The following is a 20,451-nucleotide window of genomic DNA, read 5'->3' as shown; positions in this document are numbered from 1 at the left end:
TGAAGGAGAACTTCCCCAATCTGGCAAAGGAAATAGACTTCCAGGAAGTCCAGGAAGCCCAAAAAGTCCCAAAGAAGTTGGGTCCAAAGAGGAACACACCAAGGCACATCATCATTAAGTTACCCAAGATTAAAGATAGAGAGAATCTTAAAAGCAGCAAGAGAAAAGGAGACAGTTACTTATAAAGGAGTTTCCATTAGACTATCAGCTGATTTCTTAGAAGAAACCTTGCAGTCAAGAAGGGCTGGAAAGACATATTTGAAGTCATGAAAGGCAAGGACCTACATCCAAGATTACTCTAATGGAAGGGCAGATAAAGTGCTTCCCAGATAAGGTAAGTTAAAGGAGTTCATCATCACCAAGCCCTTTTTTTTTATATGAAATGTTAAAGGGACTTATCTAAGAAATTGAAGATCAAAAACTATGAACAATAAAATGACAACAAACAACCATCAACAACTGAACCTAAAAAAAAGAAAAACAACAAAAACTAAGCAAACAACTAGAACAGGAACAGAATCAGAGAAATGGAGATCACATGGAGGGTTTTCAGTGGGGAGGGGGAGGGGGGACTAGGGGGGAAAGGTACAGGGAAGAAGAAGCGTAATTGGTAGGCATTAAATAGACGGGGAGAGGTTAAGAGTGGTGTAGGAAACAAGTCACAGAACTTATATGTATAACCCATGGACATGAACTAAGATGGGGGGAATGCTGGAGGGTTGAGGGTTGCAGGGCAGAGGGGGGATAAAGGAGGAAAATTGGGACAACTGTAATAGCATAATCAATAAAATATACTTAAAAGAAAGAAAGAAAATCTGGCACAGATGGAGCAAGCGGAAGTCACATGGCTTCCTCTGGGCTGAAAGGCTACAGTTGGCCTCCCTGCCTGCCCCAGGCTCGAGGGCAGTGTTGGCCCGCCTGGCCCTCACTGCACAGTGGGGTCTGGTGCTGGAGTCTGGCTAGGGTCCCACTGCTACCCAGTCTCTGGCGAGCTGCTTCATTTCTTCAAACTTTGCGTTTTCTCATCTACATACATACAATTCCACCCTCCTGGATTTATGTTCAGAATAAGTACAAGAGACCAAGCATTAATTTAGTGCCTTCTATATGCCAAGTCCTGTTATAAGCATTTATTAACTTAGTGATTTCTTTCAAGGACCTATGAAGTTGATACTATTAATATCCCCATTTTACAGAAGGGCAAATGGGCAAATTGAGGTTAAGGTACTAACCCAAGATCACAGAGCCAGGAAGTAGCAGAGGCAGGATTTATTTGTTTATTTATTTTTAATTTTATTTATTTACTTTTAGAGACAGGGAAAAGGAGGGAGAAAGAGAGGGAGAGAAACATCAGTGTGTGAGATACATCGATTGATTGCCTCTCACATGCCCCCAACTGGGGACCTGGTCCACAACCCAGGCATGTGCCCTGATTGGGAATCGACCTGGTGACCTTTCGGTTTCAGGCCAGCACTCAATCCAGTGAGCACACTAGCCAGGGCCAGAGGCAGGATTTAAACCCATAACCTCTGGCTGCAAAAATCAGTGATGGAAACCACCATGTATTCAGTAGAAAGTCATGGGAAAGGCATGTGGTAGGCACACAATCAATTTAGGTCCCTTCGCAGTTCCTGGGGTGTCCAGAGCACCCAGCCCCTCCCTGCTTTCACTTGCTTCCATTGCCCACCTGTCCTGGGCCACTCCTGCAGCCCTGCCCTGCCCTGCCCTGCCCACCTGACCTCACCCTCCCTCTGATAACAAAAGTCCAGGGAGGGTTTTATGGGCTCTGATAAGGTGCTGGCAGGGCCCAAGTTCATTAGCACTTCCTCTTTGCAGAAGGGTCTAGAGGAGGGGTCCCTGACCTGAGTCCCCCCAGGCCTGGCCCAGATGATCTGGGTTCTGGCTGATAACCACTGAGGCTGGTGAGAGAGGGGAGGCCAGGGGGAGCTCAAGGAGAAGATGTGAGACCGGGGCACTCAGAAGAGGGAGCCGAGGAGCCCTGCCCTGCCCATCCCTCCCTCGTCCTGAAGTATAAGAGCCAGCTGCCACCTGCCACCTGTCACCATTTCCCTCTCCTGCAGCGCTTCTCACAGGACGAGCCACCAGTCCAGCCTCTGAAGATGGCCTTTGTCCCTGCACCCGGCTACCAGCCCACCTACAACCCGGTGAGATACTAGCCCAGGCATTGACCCAGACCCTGGCTTAGCTCCAGCCTGGCCTCTAAACACCAGTTTCCTCTCACCCCAAACTTCAGAGGTGCCCACCTGACCCCTGGGTCTGATTTACCCAATACTGGCCATGGCATGTGATTCACTCCCACCCTGTCACTCAGGCTGTTTATGTCCATACCAAACCCTCGGCCTCCTCATCTTCAGGTTGACCCCTCACTCCTTAGTTTCCTCTTTCTCGCTTAAGGGAGCGGGGGTGGGGGAGCTGCTCCTCGATGAGGGGGGAAGGCTGCAATAGGTGGATAGACGTTGAGGCCTCTCACACGGCCCCTTCTACAGACTCTGCCCTACAACAAGCCCATCCCTAGAAGTCTCAGTGTGGGAATGTCCATTTACATCCAAGGAATGGCTAGCGAGCACATGAAAAGGTAAGCCCCTCCCCCAGGCCAGGCTAGGCTGGGAGGGGAGCTACAAGGAGGGGCTTCTGGCTTTCTTCCCTTCCTCTACCCTGGTTGGGGAGGAGCTCTGCACAGCCACACCTGATGGCCAAAGACCAGCTCTGGCCTGGGGAGTCCAGGGCTTGGTGATTAGATCAGGAAGGCAGCCCTGGGGGCTGGGGGGAGGTCAGGGGGCTCACCATAAGAGGCGACCCCAGAATTGGGCTGCTGGGTTGGACTCAATCCACTCAATCCACTGAGCCACACCAGCCAGGGCCTGGGCTGCTGGGTTGGAACTGATGGGTGTGACAGCATGAGCGAACACCACAGGCCAAGCTGAAGCTGGGCCAGTTCTGTCAGCAGCTGTGGGAGTGGGAAAGCTACTGCACCTCCGCGTGCTTTAGTCCCCCACCTACAGAATGGGATTGTTCTGAGGACTCGGGGTATAAAAGACGTGGAACTGGAAAGGAAGCGCTAAAATAAGTCCTTAAAATGGCGATAATAACTGAACTGAAGCCATGAGATTGTTGTTTCTATGCTGCTCATCGTTCCTCTGCTCATGGAGGGCCCCGCTGCGCCTGGGCACTGCGCCTGGGCACTGCAGCAGAGAGGTCAGCAGCACAGACAAAGGTCCCTGTGCTCATGGAGCTGCCATCCTAGTAGAAGAGACAGATAAAAAATAAATAAGTTAAACATATAGTATGTTGGATGGTGGTAAGTGCTACGGAGTCAACTAAGGAGGGAAGGCAGATGGATGGATGTGAGAGAGAAGGGCGTGGCATTGCCCGTTTAAATAGGGTGGCCAGGAACGGCCTCCCTAGGAAGGGGACATTTCAGTGAAAACCTGATGGAGGTGAGGGAGGGAACCTGGGGTTATCTGAGGGAAGGGCATTCCAGGCAGAAAGAGCAGCCAGTGCAAAGGCCCTGAGACAGGTGTGTGCCTGCCCAGGTGGAATAACTTTGGGGATGCTGGTGTGAGGGGAGGTGCTCTGACTTGGATGTTCACAGGCTCCCTCTGGCTCCATGTGGGCAATGGCCTACAGGGCCGGGAATGCCCCAAGAAGTCTGAATTGACAGATGTAGGCTTCCTAGGACAGTGCCTAGCCCATGCTGGCCGAGGGTGAACTCAGGAGTTCCAGTGGCAGTCCTATTGGGGGGGCTGGGGAGAAGTCTAGGAAGAAAAGGGAGTGAGTGAATCTGCCTCCCAGAACTCAGGGGCACAACCACCCCCTCCTGTTCTGAATCAACTGTGGCAAGGTATTCCCACCAGGAACCCTGGAACAAGGTGGGACAGACAGGGCTTCCCAGAGGGGGGTCTGCTGGGCTGGCAGGTGGGGCCAGGGGATCAGCTCTTCATGTCCGATCAGGTTCTCCGTGAACTTCGTGGTGGGACAGAGCCCAGGGGCCGACATTGCCTTTCACTTCAATCCCCGCTTTGATGGCTGGGACAAGGTGGTCTTCAACTCGCTGCAGGGCGGCAAGTGGGGCAAGGAGGAGAAGAAAAGGAGTATGCCCTTCCGCAAGGGCGCCGCCTTCGAGCTGGTGATCATGGTCCTGGCAGAGCACTACAAGGTAGGAGCTCCAGGCCAGGGCCTCCTCTCCCCCTCCCTCCACTCTCTTCCCCTCCCTCTCCCTCCTCCCTCCTCCTCCTCATCCCCCCCCTCCTCCCTCTCTCCCTCCCTTCTTTCCTTCCTCCTCTCTTCTTCTTCTTTTTTTTTTTGTTTGAATTAGTGTTTTGGGTTTCTTTGGTTTTCTTTAATACATTTATTGATTATGCTATTACAGTTGTCCCACTCCCCCCCCCCCTCACTCCACTCCATCCTACAACCCGGTGAGATGACCCAGTGAGATCACCCACCCCCTCCCTCCCACATTCCCCCCCTATAGTTCATGTCCATGGGTCATACTTATAAGTTCTTTGGCTTCTACATTTCCTACACTATTTTTACCCTCCCCCTGTCTATTTTCCACCTATCATCTATGCTACTTATTCTCTGTACCTTTCCCCCCCTCTCCCCCTCCCACTCCCCTATGGACAACCCTCCATGTGATCTCCATCTCTATGGTTCTCTTCCTGTTCTAGTTGTTTGCCTAGTTTGCTCTTGTTTTTGTTTTAGGTGTGGTCATTAATAACTGTGAGTTTGCTGTCATTTTTACTGCTCCTATTTCTGATCTTTTTCTTAGGTAACTCCCTTTAACATTTCATATAATAAGGGCTTGGTGATGATGAACTACTTTAACTTGACCTTATCTGAGAAGCACTTATCTTCCCTTCCATTCTAAATGATAGCTTTGCTGGATACAGTAATCTTGGATGTAGGTCCTTGCGTTTAATCTTGGGTAATGTCATTATGATGTGCCTTGGTGTGTTCCTCCTTGGGTCCAGCTTCTTTGGGACTCTCTGAGCTTCCTGGACTTCCTGGAAGTCTATTTCCTTTGCCAGATGAGGGAAGTTCTCCTTCATTATTTGTTCAAATAAGTTTTCAATTTTTTGTTCTTCCTCTTCTCCTTCTGGCACCCCTATAATTCGGATGTTGGAACGTTTCAAGGTGTCCTGGAGGTTCCTAAGCCTCTCCTCATTTTTCCGAGTTCTTGTTTCTTCATTCTTTTCTGGTTGGATGTTTCTTTCTTCCTTCTGGTCCACACCATTGATTTGAGTCCCAGTTTCCTTCGCATCACTATTGGTTCCCTATACATTCTCCTTTGTTTCTCTTAGCATAGGCTTCATTTTTTCATCTGGTTTTCGAACAGATTCAACCAAGTCTGTGAGCATATTGATAACCAGGGTTTTGAACTGTGCTTCCGATAGGTTGGCTATCTCTTCCTCGCTTAGTTGTATTTTTTCTGGAGCTTTGAAGTGTTCTGTCATTTGGGCCTTTTTTTTTTTTTTTTTTGTCTTGGCGTGTCTGTTACTTTAAGGGGCAGAGCCTTAGGTGTTCACCCCGGCGGGGTAATGCTGGGCGCTGCGCTGTGAGGCCGTACGTAGGGGAGGGGCTGAGAGGGAGCAAGGGTGCCTGCTTCACTCTCCTCTGGATTTCAATCTTTCACTCCGCTTCCCACAATCAAATTGGGCCCCTCTGGTGCCGGCTCCTGAGTGGGTGGGCTTGTGCACACTCTAGGCCCCTGTGGGCCTCTCCAACAACCTCTCCCGTGAGGCTGGGAGTCTCTCCTGCTGCCACCCCAACCCCCACGGGCACTTTCAATCAGAGGCTTGAGGCTTTATTTCCCCTCACTGGAGCCCTGGGTTACGAGGTCTGCTTCGCTCCCCGCCATTTGTCAGGTTTATCTGTGCGCGAATGTGGGGCCGCAGTGTCTGCCAGTGGTCAGACTGCCTGCCCCGCTGTTCCCACACTCTGCCAGTCTTGGTCCCGCCACGGCCACGCAAGTCCTCTCCGCCCCGGTGCCTGTCTCCGCTCCTCCTACCAGTCTGGATGTATGTTTATTTTTTATTTCCTTGGTGTCGGACTTCCTTGCTGTTCGATTTTCTGTCAGTTCTGGTTGTGCGAGGAGGCGCAGTGTGTCTACCTACGCCGCCATCTTGGTTCTCCCCTCCTCTCTTCTTCTTTTATCTCTTTCCCCTTCCTCCTTCCTTCCTAGCTCAGTTTTTCCTTTTCCTTCTTTCCCCACCTATTACAAAATTTTCTCTTTTATCTGTTTCTCATCCCGATGCCTCCACCACAGACAGGCTTCTAGCCTGTTTAATATATATCATCCATTTCTTTGTGTTCTTGCGAAATGCGTGTCTTTGCTGTTTCTCATGGAGAACTCTGAGCACACAGGGAAGGCATCGCCTCCTTGGCCAGCTCCAGTCATGGTCGACCCTGTGTCCATCCTCCCCTCACACTTACCCTCCCAAATGATGTCACAGCAAACCCCAGATACCATAAATTTCATTCATAAATATTTCAGCTTTTTTAAAAAAGATTTTTTAAATTTATTTTTGGAGAGAGGGGAAAGAGAGGGAGAGAAACATCGATGTATGGTTGCCTCTCTTGCGCCCCCCATTAGGGACCTGGACCACAACCCAGGCATGTGCCCTGACTGGGAATTGAACTGGCGACCCTTTGGTTCACAGGCCTGTGCTCAATCCACTGAGCCACACCAGCCAGGGCTGTTTCAGCTTTTATATACACAGTCATGCTGCCATGATCACACCTAAAAATCAACAACTTGTCCTTAGTGTCGCCACATTGAGCCAGTGTTCCAACCACCTCAGAAACGCTGTTGTTGTTCCCCGCAGTTTGTTTGAGTTGGGCTCCAAACGAGACCCACACGTTGTGACCGGTTGCCACCGTGCAAGTGCTTCAGGTCTCACTGAAGTGCGACCCAAGCACAGAAAAGTGAGAGCCTAGAGTGCTTTGTTTTCACAGAGCGCGCCCTGCAGCCCGTGCTGGACCCAGGTCCACAAGCAAGCCCCCAGCCCCAGAAACCCGAGTGCCCGCAGTCCCCTTGCCCCCAGGGGCGGCCTTCTCCTGACTTCGCTCGGCCCTGACCTCTTTCTGTGCCTTTGTTTCTGTCTCGTACGTGTGGGCTCGGTGCTGTGCTGTGGGCTCCGTGCTGTGCTGCCGCCTTCTGCTCTGTTCTCACGTATCACATGTGTGTTAAGCCCCTATCTCACACCAGAGCAGGTGTGAGAGCAACACACCCGTATCACATGAGGTGTGTTGCTCTCACACCTGCTCTGCACCTTCCAGCGGTTGTGCAGGGCTCCTGGTAGGCCCGCTCTGAGTCTGGGCCATCCCCGCATCCAGCTCCCTGTCGAGGACACTGAGCAGGCCCTGTGCACGTGTCCCACCTGACCCATGTGAGGCGTTCCTGGGAGGGCCACTGCTGGGCTGCACCACCCACCTGACTTTATTTGCCCTCACATGGGCACCAAATTCTAACCTCATCGCTGGGGATTAGCACCGTGCTTTGAGGTTGGACAGACACAGATTCCGAGACTGGACTTTGTCACTCCCCAGTGTGTGACCTTGAGCTGGCAGCCTCTCCCCTGGAGCCTCTGCTTTCTTGAACAACAGGGACAATCCTTTGTCTGCCTCGTGGAGCTGCTGAGGGAATAGCTGTTGCTATCACAATGGGAAGTGCTTAATGTGTAGGAAGCACCCAGCCATGAGGGGCTGGCTCTCGGCCCGGCCCTGTGGCCATTGCTCAGCACTGCAACCAGAACCGTAGGCTGAGATGTGATCACTAGGCCCTACACAGGGCTTGCACACTGCCCCCAGCAGGCTTTGCTGGGTCTCAGCAAGCCCGATGTACAGGTGAGGAAACAAAGTCCCAGAGAGGGAACTGGTTTACCTGAGGTCACACAGGTAAAACAGGTCACAGATCAACCGCCAACCCAACTCGTTTGGCTCTCAAAGTAGGACTCAGACTGGATTCTCTCCTGATCTCCATCCCCAGACTATATTTTATGTTCTCTCCCACCCACCAGTCTGTGAGCTGACTTTTGACCCCAGCTTGACCTCTGACTTGTGGGCTCCAAGGTTCCTGACACTGAAGCTATCTCAGCTCATCCCCAAGACTTTTGATCCCAAGTTAAAAAGACTCCTGTTCCCTGCTTCCTGTCTCTCCCTTCCCCGGACCAAGGGTGCTAACTTTGGCCTTACCCTGTCCTCCAGGTGGTGGTAAATGGAAATCCATTTTATGAGTTTGGGCACCGGCTCCCTCCACAGATGGTCACCCACCTGCAGGTAGATGGGGACCTGGAGCTTCAATCAATCAACTTCATCGGAGGCCAGCCGAGCCCAAACCACGTGTGTAGTGTCTCCCTCTCTTACTTGCTTCCTTCTTCAACTAATTCATTCCCACATTCCTTCATTTCCTTTGCTGGGTGATGGCGTGGACTCAGAGGGCCAGGACAGTCTACTATGTCACCAGATGGTGTTGGCCACAGTGGTCAGGGCCAGGATGGGGGGCATACAGGAGCTTTGGGGAGTCTTAAGGAAGGGCTTCCTGAAGGAGGAGGAGGAGGAAGAGTGTACTCAAAGAAGCGTACACTCAGACTCCTGACCTGCCCTTCAGCTGAAAGCTCCGCACCCCCAACCTGTAAGCCCCCCGCACCTCCACAGCAAAGCGCTCTCTGACCCTCAGCCCCGTTTCACAGCCGCGGGAGCTGAGGCATAGGAAGCTTAAGGAACCTGCCCCAGGTCATGGACCGGCAAGTGGCCGAGCCACAGGGTCAGCGCTCAGACCGCTCCTCTGCTCCCTCATGAGGAAATGTAGGGAATATCTTTGTAAGGGGGTCACTGGCCTACGGGCTTCATTTCACCATCGTGTTTCATCAATGCATTTTTGAAAAATCAACAATAAGGCCTTCAGAAAAGGGCCTTCAGAGTAGCTGGCTTAAAATGGAAGTCGGGGCAGAAAGGAGGTCATTAGAAAGAAGAGGAAGCAGAGAACGTGAATACAAGTTAACTAGGGAAGGGAAAGGTGTTTCGGGCAGAAGGAACCACCTGAGAGAAGGTGTGGATGAGAGATGGCAACAGAGACAGACAGCGACAGGGAGGCAGAGGCGCATGCAGACTGAGAGAGCCAGAGACGGACAAGGGAGAGAGACAAGAACCTGGCTGGTTCTGGGGACTCCTCCTGGCCCCAGCACTGGGCGTGTGCAGAGAGGGGCAAATGGTGGTCGGGGACGAGATGAGCATGGGTTTTGTGTGGGCCTGGGAGGAGTGGACACTTTATTATGCAGCTTCTGGATTGCTGTGGGGTATGGGGCGGGGGAGGGCAGGTGAGAAACAGCAGGAAGCCAGGAGAGGAGAGTGTACAAGAATAGAATTTACCAGGCTTGTCCTAAGGGATGGAGTGAGACTCACGGTGCACTGGAGGTCCCTAAACACAGCAAGTGTCCCTCCATTAATGAGCCCTCTGAGTGCTGCCCGCGACCCCAGAGTTCCCTTGGTGGGGGTGGGGAGCCTGCTGCAGGGCAGCGTCCTAGGCCTTAGCCGGGAGTCCCTGTCAACACCTCCTCCTCCCTCTGTGCCCATGGACCCCCATGGCTATCCCGGCTTATCCAGTAAGTACCCTCAGGGTGCGGGCTTGTGGCTGAGGGGGTGCTGGGGTAGCTGAAGGACCCCAGCCCTTCTCACCGTTCCTGCCTTTTTCCCCCATCTGTGTAGGGTCCAGGACAGAGCTGCCAACCCTCGCTGGATACACTGCCTGTAAGTGGGAGGGCTGTGTGGCCATCTGGTGGAAGTGGTGGGAATTGGGAGGGTCAGCAAGGTCGGATCCCCAGGAGTAATAATCCAACACCTAGAGATACACCTGCTTGGCGTAGGGGTGTCATAAATATTTGTTGCATAATATGGAATAATATCTTTTCTTCTTCACTTCACAGACCATGGAGGGACCCCCAATCTTTAACCCGGTAAGGAGCCCTGTAGTTTCGGGCCCTGTGGTGGGCCACGTGTGGGGAAGCAGAACTGTTGGGGGTGTTAGGGGCCCTGATCCTCGGGGAGCACTGAAAGGGCAGGAAATAGAGTGGCAGAGGGTGTATGGGATGGGATGTGGGAAGAGGGAGGAGGTGGTGGCCCAGGTAGGGCAGGGGACAGGGGTTGGAGACATTTTCCAGGATGAGTATGGGCCCCTCTTTGAAAATTTGTCCTTGCTTCTGGCTTCTGGTGACCTGAGAGATGATGGGACCCCATGATCTCTTTCCACAGCCTGTGCCATTTACGGGAAGAATACAAGGGGGGCTTACAGCCCGAAGAACCATCATAGTGAAGGGCTACGTGCCCCCCACTAGCACGAGGTACAGAACCTAGCCTGAGGTGGGAATCTGTGGCTCATCTCCTCCCTCAGGCCCAGGAGTCCAGTCCCCAGTGCCCCCTTCCATAAGGGAACCAGGTGCTTCTGACCCTCATCTCCCTCTCTGTCCCCAGCTTTGTGGTCAACTTCAAGGTGGGATCCTCGGGGGACCTGGCTCTCCACATTAACCCCCGCCTGACCGAGGGCACTGTGGTTCGGAACAGCTATCTGAACGGCTCGTGGGGTTCTGAGGAGAAGAAGATCTCCTACAACCCCTTTGGTTTCGGCCAGTTCTTTGATGTGAGTCTGGGTCTCCTATCCCCTTCCGTGCAAAGCCTCTGTCCTGACTGTGGCCTCACGCCCCCCTCTCCCTGCAGCTGTCCATCCGCTGTGGCCTGGATCGCTTCAAGGTTTATGCCAATGGCCAGCACCTCTTTGACTACTCCCATCGGCTTTCGGCCTTCCAGAGGGTGGACACTCTGGAGATCCAGGGTGATGTCACCTTGTCCTATGTCCAGATCTGATCTAGTCCTGGGACCGAAACCCCTGGGAACACACAGAGAAGGACCCCATGGCACTCCCTTCTAAGCCCCTAATAAACTCACTGAGGGCGTCTAATGCGTGTCTGTGGCTCCATGCACCTCCCTCTCTGCTCCTTCCTTCCTTCCTTCCTTCCTTCCTTCCTTCCTTCCTTCCTTCCTTCCTTCCTTCCTTCCTTCCTTCCTTCCTTCCTTCCTGGGTTCTGTCGTGCGCTGGCTCCCCATCCTCCCGCCATAATGGACCCAGGTACCCTGCCCCACCCAATACTGACCTTAGAGCCTCAGTGTGGCAACTCATCTGCTCCTCACAACAATTATCACCACCCAAAATCAAGAATGGACACCACTAATGACTCCAACAGAAAATGCAAGATATTACAAGGGAATATTAGGAAAATGCAGGCCGACAGGTCAGGCAGCTTAGATGTGAGGAGAACAAATTCCGACAAAGTCAGACGTTTTCTAAACTGGCTAGAAAAGACATGGAAAATACTTTTTTTTCTCCATAGACACATGCATAAAATTTTTGTAGAAATATACATTAAAACTTATTTGAAAATTACAAAGACCTAGAGTAACCGTGACCGGTGTAGCTCAGTTGGTTCGGCGTCACCCCACAAAGCAAAGGGTCACCAGTTTGATTCCTGGTCAGGGCACATGCCTGGGTTGCGAGTCTAGTCCCCAGCTGGGATGTGAATGAGAGGCAACCGATCGATGTTCCTCACATCGATGTTTAACTCTTTCTCCCTCCTCCTCCTCCCTTTGAAAATAAGTAAATAAAATCTTTAAAAAACCCAAAAACCTAGAGTCAAAACAATTTTGAGAAGAACAAAGTATTTAAACTACATCATTTCAAGACTTACAATAAAACCCCAATAACCAAGAATGTGGCGCTGGCATGAGGAGAGGCACACAAATCAATGAAAAAAAGAGAGTTCAGAAATAAATCCACACATATATGGTCAATGTATTTTTGACAAAAACTGTCAAGGTAATGCAATGGGGGCAGACAGTCATTTCCACATATGGTAAGAAATGAAGCTCAACCCTTACCTCACACCATACACAAAAATTAACTCAAAATGGATCGAGACCTAAACATAAATGCTAAAACTATAAAAGCAGCTAGTAAAAAAAAGAAACACAAGAGAGAATCTTTGTGACCTGAGATAGGCAAAGATTTCTTAAATAGGACACAAAAGCAGAAGCCATAATGGATAATCTTGATAAAATGCACTTCAGCACAATTAAAGACTTGTTAAAAAAAGATTGTATTTATTTATTTTCTAGAGAGAGGGGAAAGGAGGGAGAAAGAAAGAGAGAGAAACATTGATGTGGGAGAGACACATCAATTGGTTGCCTCTTGCACACCCCCAACCAGGAACCTGGCCTGCAACCTAGGCATGTGCCCTGACTGGGAATTGAACTGGTGACTGTTTGGTTCGCAGGCTGGCACTCAATCCACTGAACCACACCAGCCAGGACCATTATTCAAAATTCTGAAATAAGCACACATACATTTTATAATTAGAAAGGAAATTATAAAACAGGTAAAAGCTATTGGCTGGCGTAGGTCCCAGGACACTCACTGAAGCATAGTTTGATTATAGTAGATGCCGTGACACCACCAGACATCTAGGAGGACTCAAGTGGCATTTGTTCCTCTTCACCACGTAGCACCGGGGTACCCAGCGAAGCACATGGAGGCCGACACACATATATTGCTAAGTGACAAAAGTGAGGACAGTGGGTGCAGGGAGCTACTGCTAATGCAAGGATGGCAAAGAAACTGCCTGTGCTTGTGATTACAGAAGATTTTTTTTGAAGGGTACACAAGAAAGGAACACACAGGTAACAGCAGGTCACTTTCATAAGAGATGACTTCATGTGTATGTGTGTGTATATATATGTGTATATATACATAATTTATTTTGAAACAAAGTTGTAACTGTAGTGCAAACATTTTTTTCCTACATTCATTGGAGAATAAGTTGACAACAGGCTTTCTGATCACCTTCAAATATTTTATTGAGCATTTTCTACAAATCAGAACATCCTCCCTCATGTCCACTATAAGGCAATGGTGAAAATCAGAAAACTGAAAGGATGAAAGCAGCCCTGAGTGGTGTGGCTCAGTTGGCTGGGCGCCCTCTTTCAAACTGAAGGGTCGCTGGTTCAATTCTGGGTTAGGGCACGTGCTTGGGTTGTGGGTTTGGTCTCTGACTGGGGTTGCACCAGAGGCAACTGATTGATGTTTCCCTCCCTTTCTCCCTCCCTTCCCCTTTCTCTAAAATAAATAAATAAAATCTTTAAAAAGGAAAGGATGGATTACTACCAGCTAATCTGAGGACTCCAACCACCTTTACCAGTTGCACCCATAAGTGTAGTTCACGCTGTATACTTTTGAAATTTGTACCATATCTACATGTTATCTTTACAAAAAATTCAAATATATGCTTATAATATTTGACAAATGCAAATAAAAGTAAAAGCTAAGTCATTCAAGAACAAGCCCTGGGGACCAGGGGAATTCAGACTTGTTCAGGTTTCCCATCAAACAGGTGACCCCTTGTGAAAATCTGACATAAGTGGAGCCATTTCTTTTTTGCCAATGAAAACTTTAGGAATATCTTCAAATATGCATTTACAGTCAGGTTGATAACACTAGTATTTTCACTTCAGTACAAATTATGTTAGAGAACTCTTAAATTTCAGACATGGGTATATATATATATGAATTGTTTTTTTTGTCGAGATACCGATCTCAACAGTGACTCCCTTGATGATAGATGTGCAGCTGGCTGGTCTGGGAGCTCATGAAGATGATTATATCGCTTTATAATCTGTGTTGCTCCAGATCCTCATGGGCTGGCTATGGCTTGCGGTGGTGATACTGTGTCAGACAGATACAATAGTAGACAAGTAGCTACAAGACAAGATCTGCCAACTCCTCCTTAACAGCGTATTAAGGTTTTCTGGTTATTTTTAAGGCAGATTGCAAGCTCCTCCATTATTTCACAGCAGCTGGCTCTGGCAGGGGTCCCTCCATCTCAGACTGGATGAAGACCAGTGGTAACTCCATACTGCTGGGAGAGATCCAAAAGGTTTGGGACTCTGTATTTTAACAGTTGCCTTTCTGATGCAGAAAACAAATGTCTTGAATACCAAAGCTCTTTAGTTCTTCTGGATCTTTTTGGATATTTATTCTAATATCTTTATTTTCTATTATATTTAAAATTTTTACTGTATTTTTTCCATTACTATTTATGCCTTTTATACCTCCTGCCCTCCTTCTTTTTAAAAAAGGTATTTGTATTTTTTAAAAGATTTTATTTATTTATTTTTAGAGAGAAGGGAAGGGAAGGAGAAAGAGAGGGAGAGAAGCATCAATGTGTCGTTGCCTCTCACATGCCCCCTACTGGGGACCTGACCTGCAATCCAGGCATGTGCCCTGACTGGGAATCGAACTGGCAACACTGGTTCGCAGCCCATGCTCAAATCCACTGAGCTACACCAGCCAGGGCTTCCCTCCTTCTAATATCTTTAAATTTACAACCTGGAAGAGCACATAAACCAAGGAACAGAACAATTCATTTGTGTCAGATGATATCAGAACTGGAGTCTGTTCATCTTCAATAAGCTACTTCAGCCCCACTCTGTATATGTTTCAATTTTGATGAGCCAAATTCACTTGTTTGCAAGGAATTCGGAATTCGGAGCCCTCATCGATGGTCGCCCCAAGTGGAACCCTTTTAAACTCGAGCCCTAGCAGCCCTTACAGAGGAAGTGCCTTGCTGCTCTTACTCCCTAAAGCTATGGAATGAACTTTCGGACTGGACCAAACCAACATTGTCTGACAAACAACCTGGTGCCAGGCTAACAGGAAAGCAGACATCCTGACCACGAGGACCGGTAATCATGGACGTTCTTCATAACCAGCTATATATGTACAGCTAAAGAGTACCTTAGCTCGCTAGAACCAGTGGAAATTCCTTTCTTCTATTCATGTAATTATTTCCCTTCCTTTTCTCATAAAAGCCCCTTTGCCTTCACTCTAAAATCGCGACATTTGAGTTTGGGTTTCTAAGTAGATCTATGCTCCTAATTGCAATTCTGTGATCTCAAACGCTATTGCCTCTGATTTCCAGTGTTTTTGTTGTTGTTTGGTTAACAACCTCATTTCTCAGGCCACCCAGAAATGATTTCTCACAGGGCGCACACGGGGTGGGGTGGTTTCAGCCTAAGTGTCCCACGAGGCAGAAAAACAGGTCCTGAAAAGTGCCAAGCCTCAAGGAGAGCCTGGTCTTCCCTACCATCCACAATCTGTCACAGGTGGTCAGGAACCATCCGCGCGGTCTCCCGGTAACAAGAGGGGTCGGTTGCGAGGCCCACAGGTTTCTGGCCTGCAACCCCATGAAAGAACCGACATTCCGAAAACTCGAACCCCAAACACTGTGCCGGACAGGCACGCTGCCACCCGGGGTGGAGGGTCGATTTCACAGGTCGACACCCACCCAGGTGGGCTACGGGGAGGGGGCGAGGCTAGGGTCCCTCCCAGGGTGCCCCCACTGCAAAGGCCATTTGGGGGTGACCCAAACACTCCCACCCACTGACACCAGATAATCACCCCCTGGCGGTCGGGGGTGAGCTGGGCGTCTGACTGTCCTCCACGCGCCCTTCCCGTCCCCTCCAGCACCACTCCCCGGAGCCCAGGGGGAAGAAATGTGGGCGCGGGACCCCCCACCCAGCTCCTTGACTAGGAGCCCAGGGCCTTCGCGTCTCCGCCCACCCCGCGGGGACCTGCCGCTCCGGTACGCGCCTGCCCGGGGGCGCACGCGGGCCCAGGCCTGCCCAGATGCACGAACAGATGGGAGCACGGCGACGCCCCGAAGCGCTCCCCACCGCCACCCGCCCGAGCGTCTCCGGGAACCCAGGGGCCTGCGGAGCACGCAGAGGAGGGGGTCGGAGGGACGGCGCGGGGCCCATCTCCGCCGGGTCGCGCAATCCGAGAGACCGGGCGTGCGGCTTTACTAAGTGCTTCAGAAGCACCAGCCGATGACCCGTCCCCGCCCCTCGCCACGCTCCCCGGGCGCCCAGACTGGACCCGCCTCGCAGGCCAACGCCCGGGTCCCGCCTCGGCCGCGGAGCCGCTGGGCCGCCTTCCTCCCGCACCTCCGCCCTCCGAACTGCTTTCCTCGCCCACGTGAAGGAGACACAGACTCAGAGGAGGCGCCCAGATGAGGGGCTAAGACTTTATTCGCCATCCGGGGCCCGGGCTCCGCTCGCGGCCGGGCTCAGAAGATCTTCACCGACTGCAGCTGCAGGTCCCCGCCCACCTCCACCACGCGCACGCGCGCCGGCGGGATGCGGTAGCGGAAGTGGTGGTACTCCGCGTCTCCGACCACCGTCTGCGGGGGGTGGGGGGGGGGCCCGGGCGGCGCTTCAGTCCCGGCCGCCCGGGCCCCCGCCCAGCGCCGTCCCGACGCGGCCCCGCGCCCTGTGGCCCCGGCAGCCCCGTAACTCGCGGGCCCCCGGCCCCCAGTGGGCACGCGCGCGGATGTGCCTTCTAACCCCTTGTCCCGAGCGTGCAATCATTTGGCTGCTGGCACCCGAGAGCCTTCTAAGTGTGGGCGGCGGCTCGGGGGTGATCAGCACGAACCCGGCGCCCACTGCCTCGGGACGGTGAGCGGCTGGGTGGTGCGGGGGTCCGCAGCGACCACTCCTTCTGGGCCCCGCCCCCCGGGCACACCCGCGAGCTCGGGCGCGAACGCACTGGGAGTGGCGTCTGCGGCGGAAGTCGGGGCGGCGCCTCGCCTCTGGGACACCCACCCTCGGGACACTTCACCCTTACTGGCTTTGTCCTTGCCCCTGCACTTATCTGCCTTCGGACGCTACTGAGGTGGCTCCCTGAGAGGGACGGGGATGAGGACACCCCGCCCAGCCTTGGCCACGCCTTTGCTCCACACCTCCACCCAGGGCCTTGCGGGCCTTCCCCAGCCACGGCAGGGACCTGGGTCTTGGCGCCCAGCCCTGCGGCGGCACAATCTCACCTTGAAGCCTTCTTCAGTGGCGATGAGGAGCACTTCGAAGGGCTGCCCACGCTGAAAGGGAAGGCCGCGGCCGCGCTCCTCCTTGCCCCAGGCGCCCTGCTCCTTGGTGTTGAAGACCACCACGGACTCGTCCAACCGGGGGTTGAAGTGCAGGGCAGCCTCAGCACCCTCCTGGTCGCACAGCAGGTTCACGTGAAACCTGGTGAATGGGCGATGGGGGTGGGGGTGGCAAGGAATAAACGTCAGGAGCCAGGAACCACCCAGACCATCAAGGGCCGACGCATTAAGACTTAAGCGGGAGCACACCCAGATTTGCAGGGACCTGAGTGTGTCACACAGCACAGGGGTTGGGGACTGGTGGACAAGGTACTCAGATTCCAGGCGGGACACACACACACTGGACACACCTCCAGCAAGCAAGGATCACCATACTAGGGCCCGGGTCTCCCTGGTTTCCGGAGCCTGCCAGTTGCCAAGGAGTCGTGGTGCTGGTGACCAGGGTGCTCCAGAATCCCAGGGAACCCCCAATTCTCAAATGGCTGAGAACAATCCCAGGGGCCCCCATGTTTAGCGGCACCGAAATTCCCAGGAAGCCTGAAGTTTCCGGACATAGGAAGTCATACTATTTATTGCACAGGCCACCCGGACGCCCAGGGCACCTCCGGGTCACAAGAACGTTCCAGAGTCCCTGGAGACTCAGTTGGAAAGTCGGAAAGCTATCGCTAGGAACCCCGAAATGGCTTGGAACCCCCATTTCTTAGAGACCTGAGCTCCACGATCAGGGGACACATGTGTAAAAGCATCAGATTCCAGAAGGTTGGCAATGGCCTGGGGATTCCAAGCCCTGGCGGGCAGAGGTGGCCCTGGGGCCCTCATCTCTGGGCTGAAAGGAGTCTGGGTGAGCTGGGCCCAGACCTCCCACCCCTTCCCTCTGGAACGTGGGGTCACACTGGAGTCTCACCTGCCAGCATTGTCAGGGACAGCACCACGAATTCTCATCACGGTGCCCACTCTGACACCCTCTGGCAGCGAGGTCTTGTGGGGCACATTCTGAAAGAGACCGGATCAGCAGGGGGCGACAAGTGAACCAGGGAGACCGAGGAGAGGGACAGATGTTTCACCCCAGGGAGAAAGCGACCGGGACCCAGACCAGCACAGTCAGGGAGAAAAAAGGCACAGAGAGAAAGCAGCAAGGAGAGTGAGACACAGGGAAAGAGCTGTCTGGTGAAGCACAAAGAATTAAGAGAAAAATATTCAGAGGGAGAAACCAAGAGGAGGCACCAGGAGGACATGGGAACAATGAGATGGGTGGGTCCATCCAGAAGGCAGAGCCCCCACACTGCACAGCACACCCGACCACCCACTTTCTCCTTTGAAACAGGAGACCTCGGCCAGGCCCCGGCCCATCCCCTAGTCTGCTGCGGCCTTAGGTCCAGGACCCTCCAACCCTCAGGCCCTAGAATACTCACAGAGCTCCCGGCCATGGCTGGGGTGGTGGGGCAGGCAACGGTGGTGGTGAGTATGTCTGCCGCGAACCTTAAGTAAAAGCAGGGCGTGCCAGGGCCTGATGACTCACCCTCTGTCTTTCCACATCCACCACCCACACCCTGGCACAGACCCCGGCCCTGGGGCTCGGGTGGCCCAGCACCCTCTCACCCTCCTCCACTCACTGAAGGTTCCCAGGTGAACTGCCTCGCTCCTTTTAGCTAATAATGGCAGAAACAGTTAATAACAACGATAACAACAACAACAACAACAACAACAACGACAGAAGCAAAGGAGACCCGCTGAGCCACCACCCACCCAGCCGTATCTTCCCACTGCCTGGGCGCAGAGAAAGACCCATTTTGTCATGGAAAACTTGAGCCCCGAGAGGCCAAGTCGGGGGTTGGAACTCTGACTCCTCCCTCCCATGTCTCCCCCGAAATTCCAGTGTATGCTCCTGGAATGTAACAGAAGCTCTAAGGGGCGGGATTTTTGCCTGACTTTCATGCCGTGCCCTGGTGCCACAGCAGGGCCTGGCACACAGTCAGTGCTCAGCAAATATGGGCGGAAAAAGGAAGAGAAATAACAACAGCTGCCGTGTGCTAGGACTCCGGGTCTGGCCAGCACTTGCAAGAGACCGATGATGCTCACTCAGGGTGTTGAGGGACGGGCATGGACCCCCCTCACCCCACAACCCCGTTTTACAGTCAAGGAAACTGAGGCTCAGAAAGGGGGAGCAATCTGCCCAAAGCACACAGCTGTGCAGTACTACGGTGGCTGCGTCTCTGGCTTCCTTCACCTCTGGAAGTTTCTGTCCTGTTGATTCTGTGTTTGTGAACGGCCTGGTCCCTGGGCGTCCCTCTGTCTCTCGCTGTCTCTGACTCGGCCTTCGGTGCGCTCCTGCCCTGCTTCTCTCGCTTGTTCCTCATCCCAGAATGACTACCGCTCTCCCACCTAGTTTCAGGACGAGGGGTGGAGGGTGGGGTGGGGTGGGTGTCCTAGGACCTACGCACCCCCAGACCAAGGAAGAGAACGCAGTGGGACCCTCCACCCAGACCCATTTCCAGCCCCCGTTGCCCAAGATTCTAGAGAAATCCAGGATGGGAAGAGTGGAGTGGGGAGGGGGAAGAATGCTGAAAGATGGTTCTGGAAGTCGAGGGGGAGGGAGGGTGGGGGAACTGGGCAGAAACCCCTCCTATAGCCTAGCAGGCCTGGTCTCCGTTTTCACCCCTTCTCTGTCACCCCATCCTGCCTCACCTCGCAGAGGGAAGTGGCCTGGGGCAGAGAAGGCTGGGGAATGGAAAGTTTGGGTGGAGACCAGCAGACTCAGCACCTCACGCACCACCCTCCAACACTCCCCCCAGGCCTCCCAGATCCCCCACCCCCAGGTGCTGGTGCAGGCAGGGCAACCAGGGCCTTGGAGAGGGAGGATGGACAGCTGCATTCAGGTGAGGGCTGCGAGCTTCCCCAGCCTCCCCATTTTGCAGAGAAGGAACCTCAGGCTTAGAGAGGGGCCGCCTCTCAGCCAAGGCCTTCCAGCCAGGAGGGGCCAGGCCTGGGCTGGAGTCCCAGGCTGTGGGCCAAGGGCATGTCATGGGACTTTAAACAGATAGGACGGCGGGCTTTGAGGTTATAGCCCCAACAGCTGCGTGGAGACGTGCCCAGAACGAGGGGCTCCAGGGCTCCCACCACTGAGGGTGGCCGTTCCTTGTCCCATCTGTACTTCTACTGTATCTGTTCCCGCGACACATCTTCTCCCCAATTGCCTCATGGTGGCTGAGTGTTTCTTCACAGGCTGCCAACCTGCAAGTCCAAACTTGACTTTGGTGTGGGGCCAAATGTTTGCTTTCGATCTGCTATCAGTGTGATTTCTGGTCCACGTCTGATAAGCGAGATGTGCGCACCCGTGACGGTTCTCATTCATTAGTGCAGATAATCTTCCTGTCGGGGCCGGAAGTGTGTTTTCACTTCCAAGTGAGCAGTGAACAAGTACTTCTTTCCCAAGACCCTTGACCCTCAGGCT

At 52.8% G+C, this 20,451-nt stretch overlaps 2 protein-coding genes and 1 pseudogene across 4 annotated transcripts; 1 reads left to right on the top strand and 2 right to left on the bottom strand.

Annotated features, from left to right (window-relative positions):
- The first annotated feature begins 1,833 nt into the window (after nt 1-1,833).
- On the top strand, nt 1,834-10,972 carry LGALS4 (galectin 4). Of its 2 annotated transcripts, XM_045185636.3 has the most exons (9): nt 1,835-2,165; nt 2,508-2,596; nt 3,973-4,177; nt 8,227-8,361; nt 9,727-9,768; nt 9,945-9,974; nt 10,270-10,358; nt 10,489-10,654; nt 10,732-10,972. In XM_045185636.3, the coding sequence occupies exons 1-9, from the start codon at nt 2,121-2,123 to the stop codon at nt 10,876-10,878; spliced, it is 948 nt and encodes a 315-aa protein (XP_045041571.1). In that variant the 5' UTR covers nt 1,835-2,120; the 3' UTR covers nt 10,879-10,972. The 2 variants fall into 2 exon arrangements, with proteins under 2 accessions (XP_045041572.1, XP_045041571.1); XM_045185637.2 differs by lacking the exon at nt 2,508-2,596 and having other exon boundaries at nt 1,834-2,165; nt 4,079-4,177.
- A 2,632-nt stretch (nt 10,973-13,604) lies between these two features.
- On the bottom strand, nt 13,605-16,157 carry LOC112320032 (cyclin-dependent kinase inhibitor 3-like; annotated as a pseudogene).
- Nucleotides 16,114-18,781, bottom strand: LOC112320165 (galectin-7). 2 transcript variants are annotated; one of them, XM_053916137.2, is made up of 5 exons: nt 18,614-18,781; nt 18,413-18,479; nt 17,905-17,993; nt 16,944-17,142; nt 16,114-16,301 (listed from the first exon to the last, which is right to left on the bottom strand). In XM_053916137.2, the coding sequence occupies exons 2-5, from the start codon at nt 18,425-18,427 to the stop codon at nt 16,188-16,190; spliced, it is 417 nt and encodes a 138-aa protein (XP_053772112.1). In that variant the 5' UTR covers nt 18,428-18,479; nt 18,614-18,781; the 3' UTR covers nt 16,114-16,187. The 2 variants fall into 2 exon arrangements, with proteins under 2 accessions (XP_053772112.1, XP_053772111.1); XM_053916136.2 differs by having other exon boundaries at nt 18,413-18,781.
- Nucleotides 18,782-20,451: the final 1,670 nt, after the last annotated feature.

This window comes from Desmodus rotundus, chromosome 12, assembly GCF_022682495.2.
Source record: "Desmodus rotundus isolate HL8 chromosome 12, HLdesRot8A.1, whole genome shotgun sequence".
Taxonomy (NCBI): domain Eukaryota; kingdom Metazoa; phylum Chordata; class Mammalia; order Chiroptera; family Phyllostomidae; genus Desmodus; species Desmodus rotundus.
The sequence above is the reverse complement of the archived record's forward strand: the minus strand, read 5'-3'. Positions and strand labels throughout refer to the sequence as shown.